Here is a 21,516-nt window from a genome sequence, read left to right as displayed (position 1 = left end):
CGTGTTATTCATCGTTACGTCGTGCTATCGCTATCTCATACGCGGTTACACAGTACTTACATCTACCTATTATTCTATCTACGCTCACAGCACACTTCAATCTTTTTTTTTTTTTTTTTTTGAACGGCTCTGGCTTTCTTTTCTAGTCGTAACCACAGACTGAAAAGAGTTCGACAAGTATAATTTTATGAATGGCCAAGTTATGACCAGTAAAGCCATAAGAAGAAAAAAAAAAAAAAAAAAAAAAGGTTATGACCAAGTTCTTCATATCCAGCCCAACTCTATCTAACCTTGTCTATGACAGTCTATGTGGAGTCTGTGGTCGGTCTATCTATCACTATCACACGCTATCACATTCACACAAGTCTTTGGTTTATTTTTCCCAGCTGGCACACCTAAAAGCCAATAATTGGGAATTGAATTGGTTTATTTTTTGTAAACAAGGTGCATTGAATTTTAATTTTCTCATTTTCTTGTAAAATAAAGTTTGATAAAACTTGTAAATCAAGTTGAAAACGAAAGAATGATATCAATAACATGTGTGTATTATATTTCTGAAGAATACTTACTAAGTACTAGTGGACAGTGTCAAAAATTTAATTAAAAAAATTAAAACGTAATATTCTTCTCACTCGAGTACTTTTCCGTTTGAAGATGTTTCACAAAACTGAAAGTATGTTTTCCCGTCAAAAGTTCTATAGAAGCGACGAATTCGACGACGAACTAAACGATTTGTTCAATAAAAAATACCAGTTTCGTTTTAACAGCGAATGGAAGATGCCGGATCGGGAGTCGTGGTTTTCCGCACCGCCTTGGAAAGTTAAAGCTTTGGAATCATTAAAAACGAGGCTTAATTTCCACAAGAGTCAATTGAATGATTTCAGTATTGAGGAGTGGAGTAGTCACACCCGTAGACGGAACCCAGCAGGCGAGGTCGGTTGGAAGGTTAGATGTTTAATCAACCCGGAGTTTCTGACGCAGGCATGGACAAAGTTCTACGAATGCGCATGTACATACAGTATAGTGCCAAAAGAAGCGAGTGCTGCAAAGGAGATAGTCTCACTGCACCTTTGTGAAGCACCTGGAGCTTTCATAACATCTCTTAATCATTATTTGAAATTAAATCATCGGGATATACAGGTAAAAATAAACATCATATTTTTTTATTACCTAACCTCCTATTACCTACCTTATAAATTACCTTGACTGCAATCAATTTCACCTGGTGCTAAGTAATGATGCAGTCTAAGATGGAAGCTGCCTTACCGGGACGGGGGTATAGAAATTAAACTCGTACCTCTCTGGTTTCTACACAGTATCATACCTTAACGCTAAATTGCTTGGTGGCACGGCTTTGTCAGTCATGTGGTAACTAGCCACCACGGCCAAAGCCTCCTATGAGACAATATGTTATCATTTTTTATATAAGATGAAGCCTGCAACTTGGTCTCAAGCGGGTTCTCAAGTGATTAACCAAGTTTTACTTAAAGAAGACAAAGACATCAGAAATTCCACACAGACAGAACAAACTAAGATTTATTTTCTAGTGGACATGGCTTGCCAATACGCTGAATCCATATTATGAAGGCAATTCTCCGTCAAACATGATCAGCGATGACCGTTTCATGTACCACACATTGGATAACTGGCACTTTGGTGTGGATAGCACCGGGAATCTGATGGACTGGGAAAATTCACAAGCCATCGTCAATAAAGCCAAGAGCTTGGGAAAGGTATGCGATGAACATTTAGAAAATTTCCTATAAAAATTGAAAGTTAAATGAGTTCACATTTGCTGATAGTCGGAAGACTGATTGCTACAACATTCCGACCCAGTGGTTAATTAACTAGTTGACGATTCAAAAGCCCTTGTAAAAAGTTTACTTGAATAAAAATATATTCTTTACTATTCTATTCTATATGAAAAAAAAAGATAAAAAATGCACTTCACATACAGTATGGGTGAAATGTTCAGAAAACTATACGTAAGAGAATGAGACAAATACTGAGTATCAGAAGAAGGATAATTGTATGGTTTATGTTTCACAATATTGTTATAAAGTTTAAAAAAATATATTTTAAAATTTTGAACCGAACACTTACCGAAAATCTGACTATAGCTACGAAAGATAGCAGATAAATTTATATAGAAAAAGAACCATTTAATTTTACAGTATAATATTTATAGAGACTCCAAGTTTTATATTTCAACAAATGACACGGGAGGCTTATATGTAAAGTATGAAGTAATATTATGATACACCACAAATCACTATATTAATTTTCTAAAGCAATATTAAAAATGTCTCTTCTAAAATGTCCTTTACACCAATTAATAATTGTGTCTATGTCCTTTACATCAATTGTGAATTTTAATTTGCTTTTATTTAGCAGGTAATGCTTGTCACAGCAGATGGATCTATAGATTGTCTTCAGAAGCCTGATGCTCAGGAGGAAGTCACATCTCCATTACACTATTGTGAAATTGTGACCGCATTGCAAACTCTGAGTCCAGGTACAATAACACCAAATATGTATTGTTTTTTTACCATTTTTAAGTGGAGGTTACAGTACAAAAATCTACATGCAAAATCACATGTTTCTAAACCCAGCTAAACTTTGCGCTAAACGTTGATAATTAGGGGTTGAAATTTCAAAAATCCTATCTTAGCGGATGCCTAGTCATAATAGCTATTTGCATGCCACATTCCAGCCCGATCCATTCAGTAGTTTGAGCTCTGCGTTGATAGATCAGTCAGTCACCTTTTCCTTTTATATATTTAGATATTCTCTAGAATAATTTCTAGATCTTTTACTTATAAATTGTATATTACTTATTTGGCAGGTGGAACCTTAATATTCAAGCTATTCACAATATTTGAACACTCAACAGTCAATCTAATGTACCTGCTCAACCACCTATTCAAAGAAGTCAATATATACAAACCTGTGACATCTCGACAAGGAAATTCCGAAGTCTACGCGATATGTCTCCGATACAAAGACAATATCAACTTGGACGAGTATATACCTATCCTCAAATCCACTTATGGTACAGAACTTTATTCCAAAACATCTCTATTTCCACTAGAAGTTATCCCAGAATCTTTCTTAAAGCAAGTAGAGGAATGTGCTTATTACTTTTATTCAATCCAATGTCATGTGATAAACAATAATCTTCAAGCATACTTGATGCAAAATAATATCGCATTGCACAGAGACATGAAGAAAATAAGAGCAATCGTGGCTTCTGAATATATTTGGAAATATGACTTGAAACCCATTGAATATGATCAGGAGATTTTAAAGGGTGCTTTACATGAAGAGAATAAAATTAACACGAATCCACGTTACCATCGCGGCTCATACACGGAGCGGCAGTTGTATTCCAAAATGTCATTGAAAGAAAAATTGAAAAATTTGAATGCTTTTTTGCAAGCTGAACTGTTATCAAATCCTCTAATTTTAATAAATGAACCTATCCGATGGATGTTCAAAGACTATACTTTAAAACTGAACATCGTTTTTACGTATGGGCAGCCTTTACAAAAGGTGAACAGCTCAAAATTCATATTTGTCCCGATTTTTAAGCTGTATCAGCAAATATTAGCTGAAGAGGAGTTCAAAGAAATTATCCTCTACAAACAATCAAGGGGGCAAGTTAATGTAAAGGAGACTGATAGTGAGATTTCAAAGGTTCTTTTACTGCCTGAGTATCAATACAAGGATAGTTACAATGTATATGAGAAAAATTGCTTCAAGACATTGCTCAGCTTATTAAAGCAATTTGAAAAAGGAGAGACTCTTTTACTTAAGAATTTTAACACACTTACTCATTTTAATGTAAGCACTTTATACATTCTTTCTAAGTTGTGTTTTGAGAAGACTGGATTTGCATCATGCGGGAGCATAATTTTAAGTAATTTTCAAGATAAATCTTTGTTACATCATCTAGATATTATAGATGTTGAATGTGATAAAGTCAGATGTGACAAATCAAAGGACGTTTTGAATAATCAACCAGTTCAAGTAACAAACGATGGCGAGTTTTTTAACAACATTGTTTTTTACAATAATACATTCTATCGAAATAAATGCATGGAATATTTGTTTACAATCGAACAGTCTCTTAAATAAGTAAGTATGTTATCAATTTTGAAAATGCATTTGTGGTATCGATAAGATATATTTTTTTAAGTAATTTATTCTTGTGAACAAAATAATTAATGTATCTTGTTGTTCTCTTGTCATCTTGGATTAATAAAATATTTCTGAATGTTGTTTTGAATTTATCTTGCTTGTTACTTTTAATACCTTGCTTTATTACATACTAATGTAAATCTTTTTTAAACTAGAACAATTTTATTTGTATTAACAACAGCAGCTATCCTAAAAATATAGGTAGAGGGAAATAAGTACTATGCTACTACCTACTACATACATAGCTCTTCTCAGTCGAATCTGCTTTCCGAACTGGTGGTAAAGTCTTAACATATTGTGATAAGTAGCATGAGCTTGAATTTTTTTATTAAATAACCGACTTCAAAAACCACTAAAAAGTAAAAAAATAAATTGATTCTACACGTGTATGTATGTATGTTGAATTCGGGCGAGCTTGGAGTCTAAGCATGAAGTCGTTACTATCTACAACATTAACTCACTATGAACACTTCCTGAATCTCGACAACATCGGCAGGCAGTAACCCTGCAGCATTAGAATTAAGGAGTTGGACCCAGAAATTTTTATGGGACCACCATGGAAATTTCTGCTGTTGATTAAAAAAAATTGCAAATCGGTCCAGAAACCTTGAAAAAATCAGTATACATAGGTACATACATAAAAACTTCTTGTACACTACGACTGTAAACACATGAGTCACATCACTAAATCTTAAGCCATAGACAATGTTTTGAATATAGACTTACACAGTACTACCTACCAACTTTCCAATTTCTGAAAGATATTTTTTTTTCTCTATCAAAAATGTGTCAAAGTCGGCGTTCAAAATACTTTGATAATTTTATTCATTTTATTGTTTAAAATCGTATTTTTCACTGTAACGTGGACCTATAATTTTAAGGAAATAATTTTATAGCTGATTTTGTTTCATTTACAATGGATATTAACGAAGGTAAGCGATTATTTACAGTAATTCAGATATAACCTAGCACTTTGGCGGTTACATGTATTTCTTCTTTAATACTAGGCTACAAGACTTGAATTTGTTAGTCAATCAAAAAGCGCCATGAAAAATACGTTTAAATACTATTATAAGAATATAATATTCGCAAAAAAGTGAACAAAAAACTTGCTACCTAAGCTGCATAGGTGACTTATTTAGATGGCCTGGTGCTTCGGATATACGATCATATCAGCCTGTAGATGTCAACTGTTGATCACAGATCTTCCCTAATAAGCGTTGCCACATTTTACCGTACACCTTCATCCAGCTGTCTCCTGCCGCCCTCTTCATATTACCAGTACACCATGACAGTGGAAGCCCAACTTTGTGGCGTCATAAGGTGACACGCTAGTCGATTTAAAGATATATAGCAAGTATTAACCCACTTGACACTGGCAAAGCCTGTGTGCCTGGTACCCCTGAACTATCAAATCTAACCTAACCCTTCTCTTTCTGAGAGAAATCCAGTGCTCAGAAATGGGCTGGCAGTACATTGAGATGATGATAATGATGATGGATATTGATGATTGAGTTTGTTGTGGGCTCTTCTCAGACCTGGGCGCGTTTGGAACCCTCATAGCTTTAGTTTTAAGTGCGCATTAATTCATCTTCTTACAAATTAATAATTTTGACCATCAGTAAGCATAACATTTTACCTATTCTGTATAAATAATTTGAGTTTTGGATAGCAAGTATTTATGTGTGAACATATTTGCAGGGACAACTACAGAAGACCTATGGACCCCCTACAGGGAGCTAGCGGCCGTGGTAGAGAGCTACCTTACAAATGAGAGCAGCGGAGCACCATATGCGGTTCACACATTTGAATCAGTATTGAGAAGACACAAACAGACTTTTTTATCACTTTTGAAGAATCCTGTAAGATTTTATTGAACACAAAAAATTTTTTGAATAAGTTATTTTATTTTACCTTGATTTTTCATGATAAAAAGCCTATGTAGAGTAGAACAGAATAGAAATACATTTATTTAGGTCATCCAACACACGTTAAACACAAATATATGTCAGTCTCCGGAATGTAAGCTAATAATCTGTGTGCCAAATTTTGTCAAAATTAATTTAGCTTATGGGCAGTGAAAAGGTTGTGAACATATAGATACACTTTCACATTTAGCATATTATAGTTGAGCCATTATGAACGTGCGAACTGGGTCATAAATTATTACGATCATAAGGTTGAGAGAATGCTGAAGTTGTTATCAATAAAGGGATATCTTGGACGCAGCTTAGCTAGCTGCGTCCAAGCAAGTAGCTAATTTAATATCTGTTATTAACTATCGTCAAATCCTTTTTCTTACTAATACACAAAACACTAGAGCGTCATGATACAATTCCATAAGGCCTGTAAGTGCAAGTGAGAGGTCTGCCCTCCAATTGTGACAACAAATTCTGCCCTTTGATTGGCTGTGAAAAAATGTAAACAGCGAATCAACCAATCAAAGGGCAGAATTTTTCGACGATTACGATAACGATGAATACGTTTTTCTTACACAATCGGGGGCTGATAAAAATGATTTATGACCCAGTTCGCACGTTTGTAATGGCTCAACTATAATACGGGTGTATGTCTTTGTTATAGGCAAAGAATCCAGCAAGCAGGGAAGAGATAAAAAGAGGTATAACTGAAGGAGTGAACCTGCCCAGTGTGGGACGTACGGTCCTATCCAAAGAACTAGTAGATGAGGCTATCATTATATCAGGTATATGAATACTAACCTGGATAACAAACAGTTTGAGGAATCTGGCTATTTCTTGCTTATCAAAGTTCATCTCTCATTTGTAAAGGTTAAAGTTACAAATACATATAAAGTTATAAGTTAAAGTTAACCTTATATTTGTTAAAAAAAATATATTATATAAGATTCTTTATTCTTCTTTATTCTTATTTCTTTCTTTGTTTGCCTGCATATGCACTCCCTCTTATACAAGGTGTTAGATAATTGTCTGTAACATCAAGATGTTTGATGTCTGTGCCAAAAAAATATAATAGCATGATACCTGTGGGAGATATGAGGACTTAAAAAACTTGTCTAAAACTCCCAAAGTTTTTTAATTCTACCCAGTGGTAACTTTTTCCAGATATGTACAATGCAAATGAATTTGCCTGCCTGGAGTTGCTGCATACAGCTCAAAGACAGAGCTCGCGGCGTCCCGGGCTGGCACGGGGCTTGATTGCTGTGTTCTTGTACTACGACGGCAGGAGGGCCCTAGTGCAGGCCCTACGAGAGCTTATCATGGCTAGAGATGGTGTATCGTGGTAAGTTTAAAGAAAGGACAGAAAAAACGTTTATTTTGTTAACTGTTGAACACATCACATGTACCTAAGGCAGTGGTCTGACCGCCGACGTCGATCAGCGGGAAGCGAGTGTGTAGTTTCGATAGTTTTGTCGCCGGGCTATAAGCGAGTGTCCAAGTGCGACGAGCGATTACTCGCGCCATTCGCCCGCGCTCACTCAGTCCTGCGCGCGCTTTACACGTGTCCAAGCAAGCGAGCATCGCTGAACGAATATCGCTGAGTGACTTTATTTTTGAAAGCTCGTCGCTTAGTGACAAAACTAGTAAAGCGAGTCGTCGCCGGCAGTGTGAACAGTCAGAGAGCAACTTTTGATATATATGCATCTTTTTCGTTTACACGGAATGTACATTTATTGTACGTTTCTTTTTAAAAAAAAACAAATAAACACTTTTTCTTTGTTTCTTTCATTTCATCCCCCAGGTCAATAAACGCTCGCGAGGAAATAGTGTCATATGTGTCCCGCTACGTAGGGCAGTTGATCTCAGACGGGTTGCTGGGCGGAGTTTTAGACGCGTTGCGGCGCTGCGACCTGGACACCGAGCTCGACCTTCTGCGACGCAATAGGGCTCTGCCGCCTAGGAAGTACCACGTCAAGCTCGTCAGCACTATACAGAACACAAGGTATGTGAAGTGGTGTTGTATGAACGTGTGTAACACGCTTTGGTTGTTAAACCCTAATTGTATGTGAGAAAGAGAGAAGAGAACGATATCTATGTACACTACGCGGCAGAAAATAATGTACATCGGCCTTTAGAAAGAGGTAGCGGTTTCGTAGGGCATTGTCTCTGTCATTGAGACCGAAAAAACGTCCCATAGGCATGAGTGATAGAGACAACGCTCTACAAAGCCGAAGAAGCCGAGTAACACATTAGATTGGTTGTTTGAAACGTACATTTCTTAAAAAATTTGTGTAAGAAGTGAGTGTGAGACAGTATGAGTGACTGAGACAACGCTCTACATTGTCATTCTAAAGGCCGATGTACATTACTTTCTGCCGCGTACTGTAATAATTTATTAAATCAGGATATGTATTATACAGACCCAGTAAGAGTGGGAACATACGGGCAATGTCATGCCTGGCTTTTAAATAGCTGCCTCAATTTATTATACAAAATTGTATGTCAGAATTGACATTTTGTTTTATTTTCCTAAACAGAATTTTTAATTTTGCAGAAAACTCCTCGCCGGCGTAGTGTTCGCGGCGTCGGCTCAGCGTGGCTTAGAAAGGGACAGTCTGCTCAGGCTTTTATCTGAGGTATGTTTAATGCTCAATCCATACTGATACTAATATTAGAAACTAGATAATGCCCGCGGTTTCGCCCGCGTTCCGGAGAGCGCGCCACAACACGCGGTCCTCCGCCTTTCTCATCCACACACTAGCCGCAGTGGCGTGCACAGGAGTTCAAGCCAGGGTATGCATTTAGGTATGAACTTATTTTACGGCAGGTTAAAATGAAAAATAAGCATTGATTTATTACAATGAGGGTAAGCAGTGCGTTTATGCCTCTATGAGCTGCACGCCACTGACTAGCCGCCATCTTCTCAGGCCAGGTTTTATATCAAGACATCCGAGGTATCCCACCGCTGCCACCGTGTAATGAAACGAGGCTGATTGACCCACACCTGACTTTATTTTATGAATTTAGTGTTTGTTTGTTGGTTTATTGGTTTGTCCTTCAATCACGTCGCAACGGTGTAACGGATCAACGTAGTTTTTTACAAGGGTATAGTTAAGACCTGGAGAGTGACATAGGCTACTTTTTATCCTGGAAAATCTAAGAGTTCCCACGGGATTTTTGAAAATCTTGATCCACGTGAACGAAGTTGCGGGCATCAGCTAGTATAATATAAAACTTCTAAACAAAAAAACATTATTTTTTGCAGCAAATGATGTCGCCTTCGAAAGGGGCGACCGGTGCTCTAGATGAAATATCACTGGCTTTACAAATGGCTTTATTGTATGCCTTGGATCTGTCTGTCTTGCATAGGTAAGTGGAATTCTTTTGATAATGTCTATAATGTTATGTAATGTAAGGTTTTATCCTAATCCTAATCCATACTAATATCATAAATGCGAAAGTGTATCTGTCTGTCTGCTAGCTTTTCACGGCCCAACGGTTTATCCGATTTTGATTAAATTTGGTACAGAGTTAGCTTACATCCCGGGGAAGGACATAGGCTTCTTTTTATACCGGAAAATTAAAGCGTTCCCACGGGATTTTTAAAAACCTAAATCCACGCGGACGAAGTCGCGGGCATCATCTAGTATCTAGTCTAGTAATATTATAAATGTGAAAGTGTGGATGTTTGGATGTTTGTTACTCAATCACGCAAAAACGGCTGAACGGATTTGAATGAAATTTGGAATGGAGATAGATTATACCCTGGATTAACACATAGGCTAATTTTCATCCCGGAAAATCAAAGAATTCCCGCGGGATTTTGAAAAATGTAAATCCACACGGACGAAGTCGCGGGCATCAGTTAGTAATGTTATAATTCTAATAAATTACTACTTCTGTTGCAACGTTTTTTTAACCCCCATGTAAAAGAAAAATGCTTAAAGATATTTAACTTTAGTTATTTCCTAATTCCTCATTAATCATTTTAGGAGAGAAGACGGCGAAGAACTAGCCAAAAAGCTACCCCTAATCCTGGATCCAGACTTAATATCAGTATTACTTGACCAGCTCTCCCCGCCCTCCCAGCCCAACCAAAGTCAGAACCAGGAAGATAACAAGAACAGTTCGGGGTTGAGAGCTTTATGTCAGTTGTCATTGGGCTTGGCTCTAGCGGCGCTGAAGAGGGCGCCAGTGTCGCTGTTGAGAAGAACCGAGCCGAAGACTGAGCTGCTGGATCAGGATGAGATGTTAGTTGATGCGGCTATTGATGGCGGGGTAAGTTACGCACGTATACAGATTACACACACGCACTCATACTCACACGTACGCACGTATGTAGACACGCACGCACGTATGTAGACACGCACGCACTGATACTTTTACATACACGCAAAAGTCCAAGCAAACAGATTGGGGAATGCACGTAAACTGTGGATATATTTATGATTCGAATATTTAATTTAAAACATTTTTTATAGTGTTGACGAATATCTAAGATGTCATTTTTTCCTTTAGTGTGTATTTGGTTACCTTTTGACATATTTTGTATTAAGTACTATCTTGTTTTTTTATTCTTTTGTGACTAAGAATTAAATTTGGCAAATTTTATCAAAACTATGTACACGTTTGTTAGGAATATCATATTGCATGCTAATAGGCAGAATTTGGCTGTACCTTTTTGTTTTGTAACATCTCCACTGTTTACCCAGATTCGCAATAAAGAAATTTGTATTTGTATTTGTATTTGATGGGATGGGTACTGTATTCTTACACTGCGCGCTTAAAACAGTCAGAACCAGGAAGATATCAGGTACAGTTCTGGGTTGAAGGCACTATGAACTATCTCGAGTGATTTTAAGTTTATATTTGTCGATATTTCAAATATCGGGTTGAAATATCGACAAATAAAAACTTCAAAATAATCGTGGTATCTACATAAAAATATATCTCAAGTAACTAGGTACAACTGGTAATGTGTGGCATAGCTTTAAAAAACAAACGTTTTTCTTTCTTTTCTTTTTAAGCACATGTACAAAATCTGTGAACGAAGTAATTCATGAGTGTGATCTGCATTTCAAAAATATGTTTTGAAAAATGTTTTTGTTTCAGGTGTTTGAATATCTAGATGAGGCCATTCTGTCGACCAACCTGGTGGCTTCGGAGGAATACTACCAGAGGCGCATACATTCCCTTATTACGGACTTCATTGTTCTCATGCATTCCAAACTCATGGAGATGAGGGTCAAGTGAGTCGATTTTATTTTTAGCGATCATTGGATTGAATCATACTTATCAAATTTTTTTTAGTGCACGTTTACATATCCTTTTTATTTATTTACTAGCTTATGCTCGCGACTTCGTCCACGTGGACTACACAAATTTCAAACCCCTACTTCACCCCCTTAGGAGTTGAATTTTCGAAAATCCTTTCTTAGCGGATGCCTACGTCACAATAGCTATCTGCATGCAAAATTTCAGCCCGATCGGTCCAGTAGTTTGAGCTGTGCGTTGATAGATCAGTCAGTCAGTCAGTCAGTCAGTCAGTCAGTCAGTCAGTCAGTCAGTCAGTCACCTTTTCCTTTTATATATTTAGATTACTAGCTTATGCTTGCGACTGACGTGATTTTTTGCATGGGTATAGATAAAGACCTGGAGACTGACATAGGCTACTTTTTATCCCGGACAATCAAAGAGTTCCCACGGGATTTTTAAAAACCTAATTTCACGCAGACGAAGTCGCGGGCATCAGCTAGTAAATAAGTAAAATTGATTTATTTCAGGTTAACATACCCATAATTTCAAGTCAAAATTAATATTTAAAAAATACTAATGCATAAAATAAACGCAAAAACGTGGATTAGATCTCTACCACAAGCATGCTGACTTTCATGGTTTCTTAACGTTTAAACTACCGTGAGTGATTTCCATTATAAATAATATCTGTCCCGGCTGTACTCACGTGTTTAGTCGACGTTAGGCCGACTAGTTTCGAACCCATCCGGGGTCCTTTTTCAAGGGAGTCAGTTCGCTTACGCGCCGCGGTTTTGACTGCGGGCCGCGCGTGCTGCTGCCCGTAGAGTCCGTTGTGAGGGTGGCTGGGGGGGGGAGGCGACAGCTGCCGATCGTCTCCCAACAGTTCTTGCTGATCTTCATCGCAACTCCGAACGAACTGACTCCCTTGAAAAAGGACCCCGGATGGGTTCGAAACTAGTCAGGCTAACGTCGACTAAACACGTGAGTACAGCCGGGACAGATATTATTTTCTTGGTTGTTACATATCCTAACGATAACCTAGTTCAAATCACTTACGCAGCAAACCATCTTTGAAGGCTAAGTCACTAGGTCATAAGTCCAGCGCTCCGTCAGCAAGAAACTACCTCATTGCCATACGTGACTCCGCAACGAATTGGGATTTAGCTATATTTTAACATTAAGGTATTTAAACCAAGTGAGAGATGTGAAGAGGGGCAGTCTGTCGTCACACCTCGACGCAGTCTCTTAGTTAGGTTAGATTAGATTTAGGTCGTCACCATGTAAAACTCTGCATCTAACCTCGGTGCAGAGTGCAGACGTTAGGTTAAGTTAAAATGTAAAGATTTAAGAATATAAATTTAGTAAAAGCCTATCTTCGTTTCCTTCAAAAATCCTTCTGGTTGCCGCTTACGTAACTTGGTTTCTCGCTGAAATGTTTGTTTATTCAGAGCCGAGGAAGCGGCCAGAGCAGCACAGATGTACATGGCCGAAGGACTGACAGCGCCGGGCGGGGCCACGAGATCTCGCCTTGAAGCGTTGCTGCGCTGCGTGGAGCGCTTGTACGCGCGCGACCCGCTGCAGTTGCGGCGCGACTACTGGCTGGCGTGTGACACATCTTCACATAACTACAGGTCGGTAAAGCACTGAAACACTCACAACTTACCTTTTTTTTTTTTTTTTTTTTTAATTGATCACGTAAATTTCAATAATACATTTTAAAATAAACAGTTCGCCATCCTCTAGAAACTATTAAAGTTTATGTGAGGATGGCGAGTTCGCGTTATACAAATTTAATTAAATCTAGGTAAAAAACTGTTATAAAAATTAAAAGCTGTTAATTAGTGCATATTTGTACATATAAAATATCGTTACATGAAACACTTCCTAGACCTAGACTAGGCATCCAAAGAGGCACCTAGATCCAGGAAGTGCCTCTTACAATTTCTTATAAAAATCGCTCTTTTACTGTAGGTATTTTGCAGAGTTAAAGGTAAGTTATTCATTATATTTGCTAAGATATATGAACATGTTCTAGTTCCATGCTTATAATAACTAGCTACTATAAATAACTAGCTTATGCTCCACGTGGACTACACAAATTTCGAACTCTTATTTCACCCCTTAGGGGTTGAATTTTCAAAAATCCTTTCTTAGCGGATGCCTACGTCTTAATAGCTATCGGCATGCCAAACTTCAGCACGATCCGTCTAGTAGTTTGAGCTGTGCGTTAATAGATCAGTCAGTCAGTTAGTCAGTCAGTCACCTTTTCCTTTTATATATTTAGATTTCTGACAGAAACTTGTAGTGCAATTATATTATACAAAATGGTATTCATAAAATAAAGTCCGTTGTGGGTCAACCAGCCTCGTTTCATTTACCGGCCTCAGAAGATGGCGGCTAATGGGTGGATGAGAAAGTTCCGCCTTTCTCATCCACCCGCTAGCCGCCATCTTCTTCTCTTCTTCGAGTTCGCGTGTGGTAGCGTGCGCCCCGAAAGACGAATGACCAGCAGTGGAGACTAACAGGCTGATTGATTGATTGATTGTTTAGTAAAGTCGCGTCATAAAAATATATATGATAGACGCTCCACAGTCCACGTCTATCATATATATATTTTTCCCCCGAGAAACCCCCCGATATTTATACTTCAGGGTCTATATCGTATATGTGATGTGATATCTTTGGAAACCATGTATCATATCTTGTCTTTGGCCCAGGGCTGGCGGTAGGGCAGCCACGTTATACAAGTTCGTGCGTCTGTCGGGCGAGGTGGTAGTGGCAGCACTGTTGCCCGCGTACTTGCGCGCGCTCGCTGCGCTCGCGGTTCCCAAGCACACGTGGGCGTTGCTAGCACGCAGGGACGCACTGTCGGCGCATCATCTGCTCACTGCACTGTCATTGTACCACCGGTAAATACCAGCTTGTATCAGTACAAATTACCAATATCAAAACATAATACAGCCTGTTTGTGAATAAACATAAAATCGGTCAAGTGTGAGTCGGATTCACACACGATGTGTTCCGTACCATCGTGTAGGAAACAACAGTTTTATTTTTTTAAATTTTCATGGGGGCCATTTCGGAATTTTTACTATTTGTTGTAATAGCGGCATTAGAAATACACATTTTGCGAAAATTTCAAATCTCTACCTATTGCTGTTCGTGAGAAACAGCGCGCTGACAGACAGACGAATGGACGGGCAACCAGTGTCTTAGTTATAGGGTCCCGTTGGTACCCTTCGGGTACGGAACCCTAAAAATTTCAAGCCTTTCTACCCTACGTAATACTTGTGGACTCCTTTTAGTAAAATTATTTTCTTTGATCCAGCTCTATCTTTGATCCAGTAACAACTACCAATTGTGTATTTGGATATCGTACACGATTGATTGTTATAGAAATCTTCGAGCCGACCCAGCGCCTTTCTCCGACCACCTGCACTCGTCATCTCTAGGAGCGTCTGCTATAGTGACCCCAGCGGCAAGACCCAGTCGATTACTTGTTAGACAAGAGGAGGTCAGTATTAACTACAATAAATTGTGATATAGAATGCTATGTGTGAAATTAGCTTGTGACTGAGCACATACATTTATCAGAATGGCTGTATCACTCAATATATCAGAATGTCTGTATCGTCCAATATATAACTAGCTGATGCCCGCGACTTCGTCCGCGTGGAATTAGGTTTTTGAAAATCCCGTGGGAACTCTTTGATTTTCCGGGATAAAAAGTAGCCTATGTCACTCTCCATGTCTTTATATATACCCGTGCAAAAAATCACATCAATCCGTTGCACCGTTGCGACGTGATTGAAGGACAAACCAATAAACCAACACACTTTCGCATTTATAATAAGGGTACTGATGGCTGTTTCACGCAATATATCACAATGGCCGTATCGGAAATTAGTCTTCGGTCGTTTTCAGGTAGAAGCAATGATAGCAGCATTAAAACTGATAGCGGCCGTGGCTCACGCAGACGAAGCGGCCTGCATAAGCATATGTGAAAATCTGCAGTGGGATGCGGTTAACTGCATGTTTGGTAAGTAATTCAACTTTTCCAATGTTTTATTATGAATTTTAATGTAAATTCGATTTTAAAAGTATGTTTCTTAGTATCTTTTTACAGAAATTTGGAAAACCAGACATCTATATTAATAATCATAATCGTTTATTTATTTTGTTCAGATATGGTACATGAATATTATTTACATGGTCTCTTAAAAATTAAGTAATCACGTATCCTGCCAAGCAGTGGCGTGCAACTCATAGAGGCATAAAAGCGCTGCTTACCCAAGAAATAGTTAACTCGGTTGAAATTGCTCAATGCTCATTATTCTTTGACTGGCTAACCTAACTACTGCTTACCCTGGCTTTAAACCCTATGCACGCCACTGCTGCCAAGCATGGCGTGCAAAATTATTGAACCCAGCATCTCATCTCACCTTCTAATTTCTAGAATAAATCTATAAAATATAAATAATATAAGTCTTATAAAGTCTATAAAATTTCATTGTCATTCAAAAGAGAACCAAACTATGTATGAGCGCGCCACGAATAAACTATATATATAAATAAATTTCCTAGGACTGATCTGCTGCCACGTACCATTACAACTAAAAGCAGAGTTGTGTTTGACGCTCGCGGCGTTGGGCGGTACACCGGGCACGGCGGGGCGTGTTTGGGCCGCGCTCGAGGCCGCACAGTTGGTTTCCATATCAAAGGATAAAAGGGCACTTAATGTTGAGTTGCAAGAGGTAAGTCAGTTGTTTGTAGGTTTAAAAATGATTTGAGAAATCGCTTATTTTACAGGTCGCAAATGAGGGTATTTGCTGATATTCTTTCACTGAAGTCTAAACTCAAGTATTTTCAAGGGCTGAGAAACAATCAGTTATAAAATTTTCTGATTGAATATTACTTAATTTATTCTTAAAAAAGCCAAAACTTGGTCATTTAATTAAAGGTCCTAAAGACATTGAACATTTACAAACATAGCAGAGTAAAATTGGTGACCCCGAGATCCTCGAAATATTACACAGAATAATGTTACAAAAAACCTGCATAGACAAAAAAACCGTTTTTTACCATTTCACCTGGAGTCTTTCACGCTTTTGAGAGCGTTGTTTTTGAGCGATAGAAAGGGACAGAGATATCTAAAGAAATGTATTTTTCGCCCAGGTGGAATGTCGGGTAGAAGAGTACCCGCTATCCCGCGCATTCCTCACGTTACTAGACTCGTTGTGTGCCGCGGCGCCGCTGCCGCGCACACTGGGCGCCGGTACCAGACCGCCCGGTCTGGATCCGTATGTGGACCACGCGCTCAACCGCCTGGCGCTCCCGGCCCCGCACAGACCTTACTCGAGACCTTACGAGAAGTGGCAGGTATGTACCATGTCGGGTAGAAGAGTACCCGCTATCCCGCGCATTCCTCACGTTACTAGACTCGTTGTGTGCCGCGGCGCCGCTGCCGCGCACACTGGGCGCCGGTACCAGACCGCCCGGTCTGGATCCGTATGTGGACCACGCGCTCAACCGCCTGGCGCTCCCGGCCCCGCACAGACCTTACTCGAGACCTCACGAGAAGTGGCAGGTATGTTAACATTATGACATTATTTGGCTGATGGGACCTCAAAGCTTTACATACTCCTAGTACAAGCTTAATGCTTAGTTGGAGGGAAAAAGGCAGTGATAATTGAAAGGGAATGAGGATCATTCTTCTTTACTAAACTTAAGATACCTGGTTTCCTGGATGGGGGGGGGGGGGGATAGATAGTTCTATGACTCCGGACACCCCCATAGAAGTCGGCCAACGCCGTTCGTCAGCCATGCCATCTCGACCTGTCGCGTACTATATACTATATATTATCTATACATACATACCGATTATTATTTATTCGAAAAACCTTTCTCAGGTGCTATCGACCAGTTTCCGGCTGTTCGCGCGTTGGCTCGACCAGTACGAGCCGTCGTCGTCGGACTTCCCACCACCGAACCGAGAGCCGGACGTGAACCCGCCGCCAGGGTTCCGTCTCTTGCTGCAGCTGCACACCAAGTCGGAGTTCCTGCGGCTGGTGCTCACCACCTTGGACGAGGCCCACGAGTTGATGGACCGACAGACTGCGCCCGAACACGTGAGTGATTACCTTTACGTTTTTGTACTGTAGTTTTTAAACTATAATATATGCATTTGACTGCAATAATATCAGATAAAACATTGCAGTTTTAGTTTTAAGTTCGCGTAAAAATTATTACCTATCATCTTACAACTCCAACAACCGATCAAAAAGTGTAATTTATTACTTATCTTGAATCTTGAATAAATCTAAATATATAAAAGGAAAAGGTGACTGACTGACTGACTGACTGACTGACTGACTGACTGACTGATCTATCAACGCACAGCTCAAACTACTGGACCGATTGGGCTGAAATTTGGCATGCAGATAGCTATTATGACGTAGGCATCCGCTAAGAAAGGATTTTTGAAAATTCAACCCCTAAGGGGGTGAAATAGGGGTTTAAAGTTTGTGTAGTCCACGCGTACGAAGTCGCGAGCATAAGCTAGTTCTAAATAATATCTGTCCCGGCTTTATTCACGGGACAGATATTATTTAGAATGGAAATCACTCACGGTAGTTTAAACGCTTGAATAAATTATTTGACTTTGACTTTGAATGGTAAGTGATGATGCAGCTTAAGCTGAAGCGCTTTTGTATGTACTATTTAGGTTTTGTAGGTGTGGGTTCTTTTGTAGCACCAATGCAATGTCATAATTGTCGTCAAGCGCAAGCTTATCTAAATATATAAAAGGAAAAGGTGACTGACTGACTGATTGACTGATTGACTGACTGACTGACTGACTGACTGACTGATCTATCAACGCACAGCTCAAATTACTGGACGGATCGGGCTGAAATTTGGCATGCAGATAGCTATTATGGCGTAGGCATCCGCTAAGAAAGGGTTTTTGAAAACTCAACCCCTAAGGTGGTAAAATAGGGGTTTGAAATTTGTGTAGTCCACGCGGACGAAGTCGCGAGCATAAGCTAATTTAACGCAATAAAAAAGGTACAAAAATATTTAATAGCTAGCGGGGAAAACACGGGTCGAATACAGAACCTCCTTTTTTTGAAGTCGGTTAAAAAGTGTTTTACATTTCATTCGTACGTGAAAACAGAAATAGTGACTGCGTGTAACGATTCGCATTTCATGAACCCTCTCACACAGGTATTCGTTCAAGAAACGCTCATAAGTTCGCTGAGTATCCTGGAGCGAGCCCTGGCGCTCGAGCGGCCCCTCAACGCGGCCGCGGCCGAGGCGGGCCGGGGCGTGCTGGTAGTTGGACTGTCCAAGCTTATTCTAGGTATGTATGCATCGATATAAATGACAAGATATGCCCAAGCGAACAAATTTTTGACGGTTTTAGAACCAAATTAATCAGCGCCACCTCTTAGATACTAATGAAAAAAAATGAAATGAAAAAATATTTATTTACCATAGTTCAATCAATTATAACATTGTGTCGTGGGTACCTAATAAATTAACCTAAATGAACGACCCGTTTGAAATCCAGACGTCACTGAGGTTGCATTGGTGCTAAAGCACCACTGAGTCGGTGCCATTATATTTGTTCAATAGCCCTGTCCATACGAAGTATAGATAGTTCAACTCAGTTGTGCGCGCGGCCCTATGTGTGCGTGGCCTTGTAAATATACAACTTTCATTCGTGTGGCAGTGACGCGGCAGTCGTCGTCCGAGCAAGACGTGTTCTTATCGCTTTTTCTTACGGGTACAGTCGTTTACGAAAATGTCTAGGTCTTCACGGAGAAAATGTGGCACGGCATGACATCCAAAAACTACAATTTTCCTACCTAAAAAAATTACTCAGATACCGTCAAGAAAATCGGTGAAAATTATACAGATGAGAGCTACATCTTAACTAATCATGTGCAAAACAAAGGATGGGGTAATAAAGATGGACCACCTTTAAAGAGCAATCTCTCTTCGAAAGGACAAAGAATTATCATTGTGCATTGTCGACTTGTACAAAAGAAAGAAGAAGAATATTATAGACATTTTGACATGGAGTCAGAAATCCTATTTAACCTTGGTGAGAGCAGCGAATCCGAAAATTCATCATTTGATTTTTCAAGTAGCGATTCAGAATAATGTTCAATAAATAAACATTAAATTACGAAATAACTGTTTTTTTTTAAAACCCGTGTATAACCCGTAAATAACTATATTTGTATTTGTACCCGACTGTACCTCTTGTCACGCACACAAAGTCACTGTATATGTACAAGGTGTACACACACATAGGGCCGCGCGCACAACTGAGTTGAACTATCTGTAATATATAAGTCAATGTATTATTGTTCTTCTTATTCTTTGGAGCTATGCAAGTTCTTGTATATCCTGTATCACTTCGACCGTCTTCGATCTATTGTGGTGTATGTAATTTATACTTTTACACGCAATCACGCACGCACGTCGCACCCAATCGATTTCCATGTTCTTAACCATACATTCTACTCTTGACACTATAAAAAACACAATTTTGTGAGGCGTATGCTTTAGAAAGTAAATTTTCTAACAGCTCCAGAAGGCCCTGATAACACCGATCGTCTGGTAACATGCTGCAAGGTGCTGGAACACGGCGCGGTGTTGCCAGAGGCTGCAGCGAAGGCCGTCGCTCTGTTGTGCCGGGCCTTACAGTCTCCCTCTTGTGCTCGACATTTGCTCGCCTCGGTGCTACATCGGCATGAACTCTCCGTGGAGATCCGGTTAGTATATGTCGGGATAGGCCTGCTGCCTTCATAAAGATGATGATGATGATGATGATCGGAAAAAGTCAGGATTACAACATTGTAGATTAACGGAGCCTACGTGGACGCACAAATGATATTCTTGCACTACGAGTAAACATGCACACACAGACACACATACACACACACATGCATATGTTGTGAATCACCTATCACAATCTTCACGGTATTTTTACTAGTTAATTGACTTTTATATTTTCATATTATTATATTGTAAAGCTTGCTTAAATTATTTGGTCTCTTTAAACGTACTGTTATAAATTTATAATTAATAACTATTTAAGTAATCTGCAAAACAAAATTGTAATCCTATTTGGCCTTATTTTCAGTCTGTTATTATGTAAAATTATATTGTATGTATCGCTGTTGATTGCAAATAAAATAAAAAAATAAAATAAAACATGAGCTAACTACCCTCAACTACAATCATGGTAACTCTCACTTATCGCACGTAATAAGTACTAGCGAAAGGTAACTAGATAAACCTAATCTACCCCTACCTAGGTCGCCTCCACATCACCCCTTTTAGCGACACCCATTCCGACCAGCTAACCTAGATATTACAACCTCAAGTAGTTCAATCAACATGAACTACAACAATCACGTTTGCCAAATGCAAATTGGAACAATACAGGAGGACTTACCAAATAAACAGCTAGTCGCACACATTATCCACTCACTAAAACAATCACATCACTTTTCACAACTTTCAGACCTTTCTAGTGTTGATAACCAAAAAATGTGGTTTTTGGTGATTGTCAGGCACGGATTCGTGGAGTGCCTGGAAGCGGAAGAGTGGGCAGCGGGGGAGGTGTGTGCGGGAGGGGCGGAGCACGCGCGCGCGGCCAAGGAGGGGGTTGTTTTGCTCCTTTTGCAGCTTTTGCCCACCGCGCCTCACAGCCTCGCGCACTTTCTACTAGGATATAACCTCCACGATGACGTAAGTAGCTAATATTTTACAGTTACTCGTGTTTCATGGTTTAGCGACATAATCAGAGTAAATGAAGTAAGGGAACTCTCGATTTGATCCTGAATCGACGACGTCAAATATTAGGCATAATATCACAGATGTCCAGATATTTTTTTTTTTTTTTTTTTAAAAGAATATTAGCCATTTTCTTAAATGACTAATATTCCCCTTTCCTCTCCAACTAAGCGTCAAGCTTGTGCTAGGAGTAGGTACGACAATAGTGCAACGGGCGGGGTTTGAACCGTCGACCTTTCGGTTTTCAGTCCACTCCTATACCGGTTGAGCTATTGAGGCTCAAATTTTAATCCAGATTGCGCATTAACGCATATGCAACTAGCGTGGCCCC

General features: G+C 39.3%; 1 protein-coding gene across 1 annotated transcript in view; it reads left to right on the top strand.

Annotated features, from left to right (window-relative positions):
* The first annotated feature begins 427 nt into the window (after positions 1-427).
* The window catches only part of LOC117997110 (nuclear pore complex protein Nup205-like), a 37,011-nt gene continuing 15,922 nt past the window's right edge, over positions 428-21,516 (top strand). Inside the window, exons 1-22 of the mRNA XM_069498088.1 lie at positions 428-1,140; positions 1,548-1,733; positions 2,395-2,515; positions 2,846-3,787; positions 5,893-6,062; positions 6,784-6,904; positions 7,284-7,461; positions 7,921-8,121; positions 8,674-8,755; positions 9,385-9,488; positions 10,112-10,397; positions 11,232-11,368; positions 12,824-13,006; positions 14,093-14,284; positions 14,772-14,889; positions 15,300-15,414; positions 15,960-16,129; positions 16,551-16,754; positions 17,285-17,503; positions 18,600-18,735; positions 19,972-20,158; positions 20,963-21,140. Of these exons, the coding sequence (XP_069354189.1) occupies positions 655-1,140; positions 1,548-1,733; positions 2,395-2,515; positions 2,846-3,787; positions 5,893-6,062; positions 6,784-6,904; positions 7,284-7,461; positions 7,921-8,121; positions 8,674-8,755; positions 9,385-9,488; positions 10,112-10,397; positions 11,232-11,368; positions 12,824-13,006; positions 14,093-14,284; positions 14,772-14,889; positions 15,300-15,414; positions 15,960-16,129; positions 16,551-16,754; positions 17,285-17,503; positions 18,600-18,735; positions 19,972-20,158; positions 20,963-21,140 (4,716 nt within the window). The 5' untranslated portion in view covers positions 428-654. The remainder of the gene's footprint in view (positions 1,141-1,547; positions 1,734-2,394; positions 2,516-2,845; positions 3,788-5,892; positions 6,063-6,783; positions 6,905-7,283; positions 7,462-7,920; positions 8,122-8,673; positions 8,756-9,384; positions 9,489-10,111; positions 10,398-11,231; positions 11,369-12,823; positions 13,007-14,092; positions 14,285-14,771; positions 14,890-15,299; positions 15,415-15,959; positions 16,130-16,550; positions 16,755-17,284; positions 17,504-18,599; positions 18,736-19,971; positions 20,159-20,962; positions 21,141-21,516) is intronic.

Source organism: Maniola hyperantus, chromosome 4 (assembly GCF_902806685.2).
Source record: "Maniola hyperantus chromosome 4, iAphHyp1.2, whole genome shotgun sequence".
NCBI lineage: Eukaryota > Metazoa > Arthropoda > Insecta > Lepidoptera > Nymphalidae > Maniola > Maniola hyperantus.
Note: the sequence above shows the minus strand (reverse complement) of the source record. Positions and strands in the feature narration are given on the sequence as shown.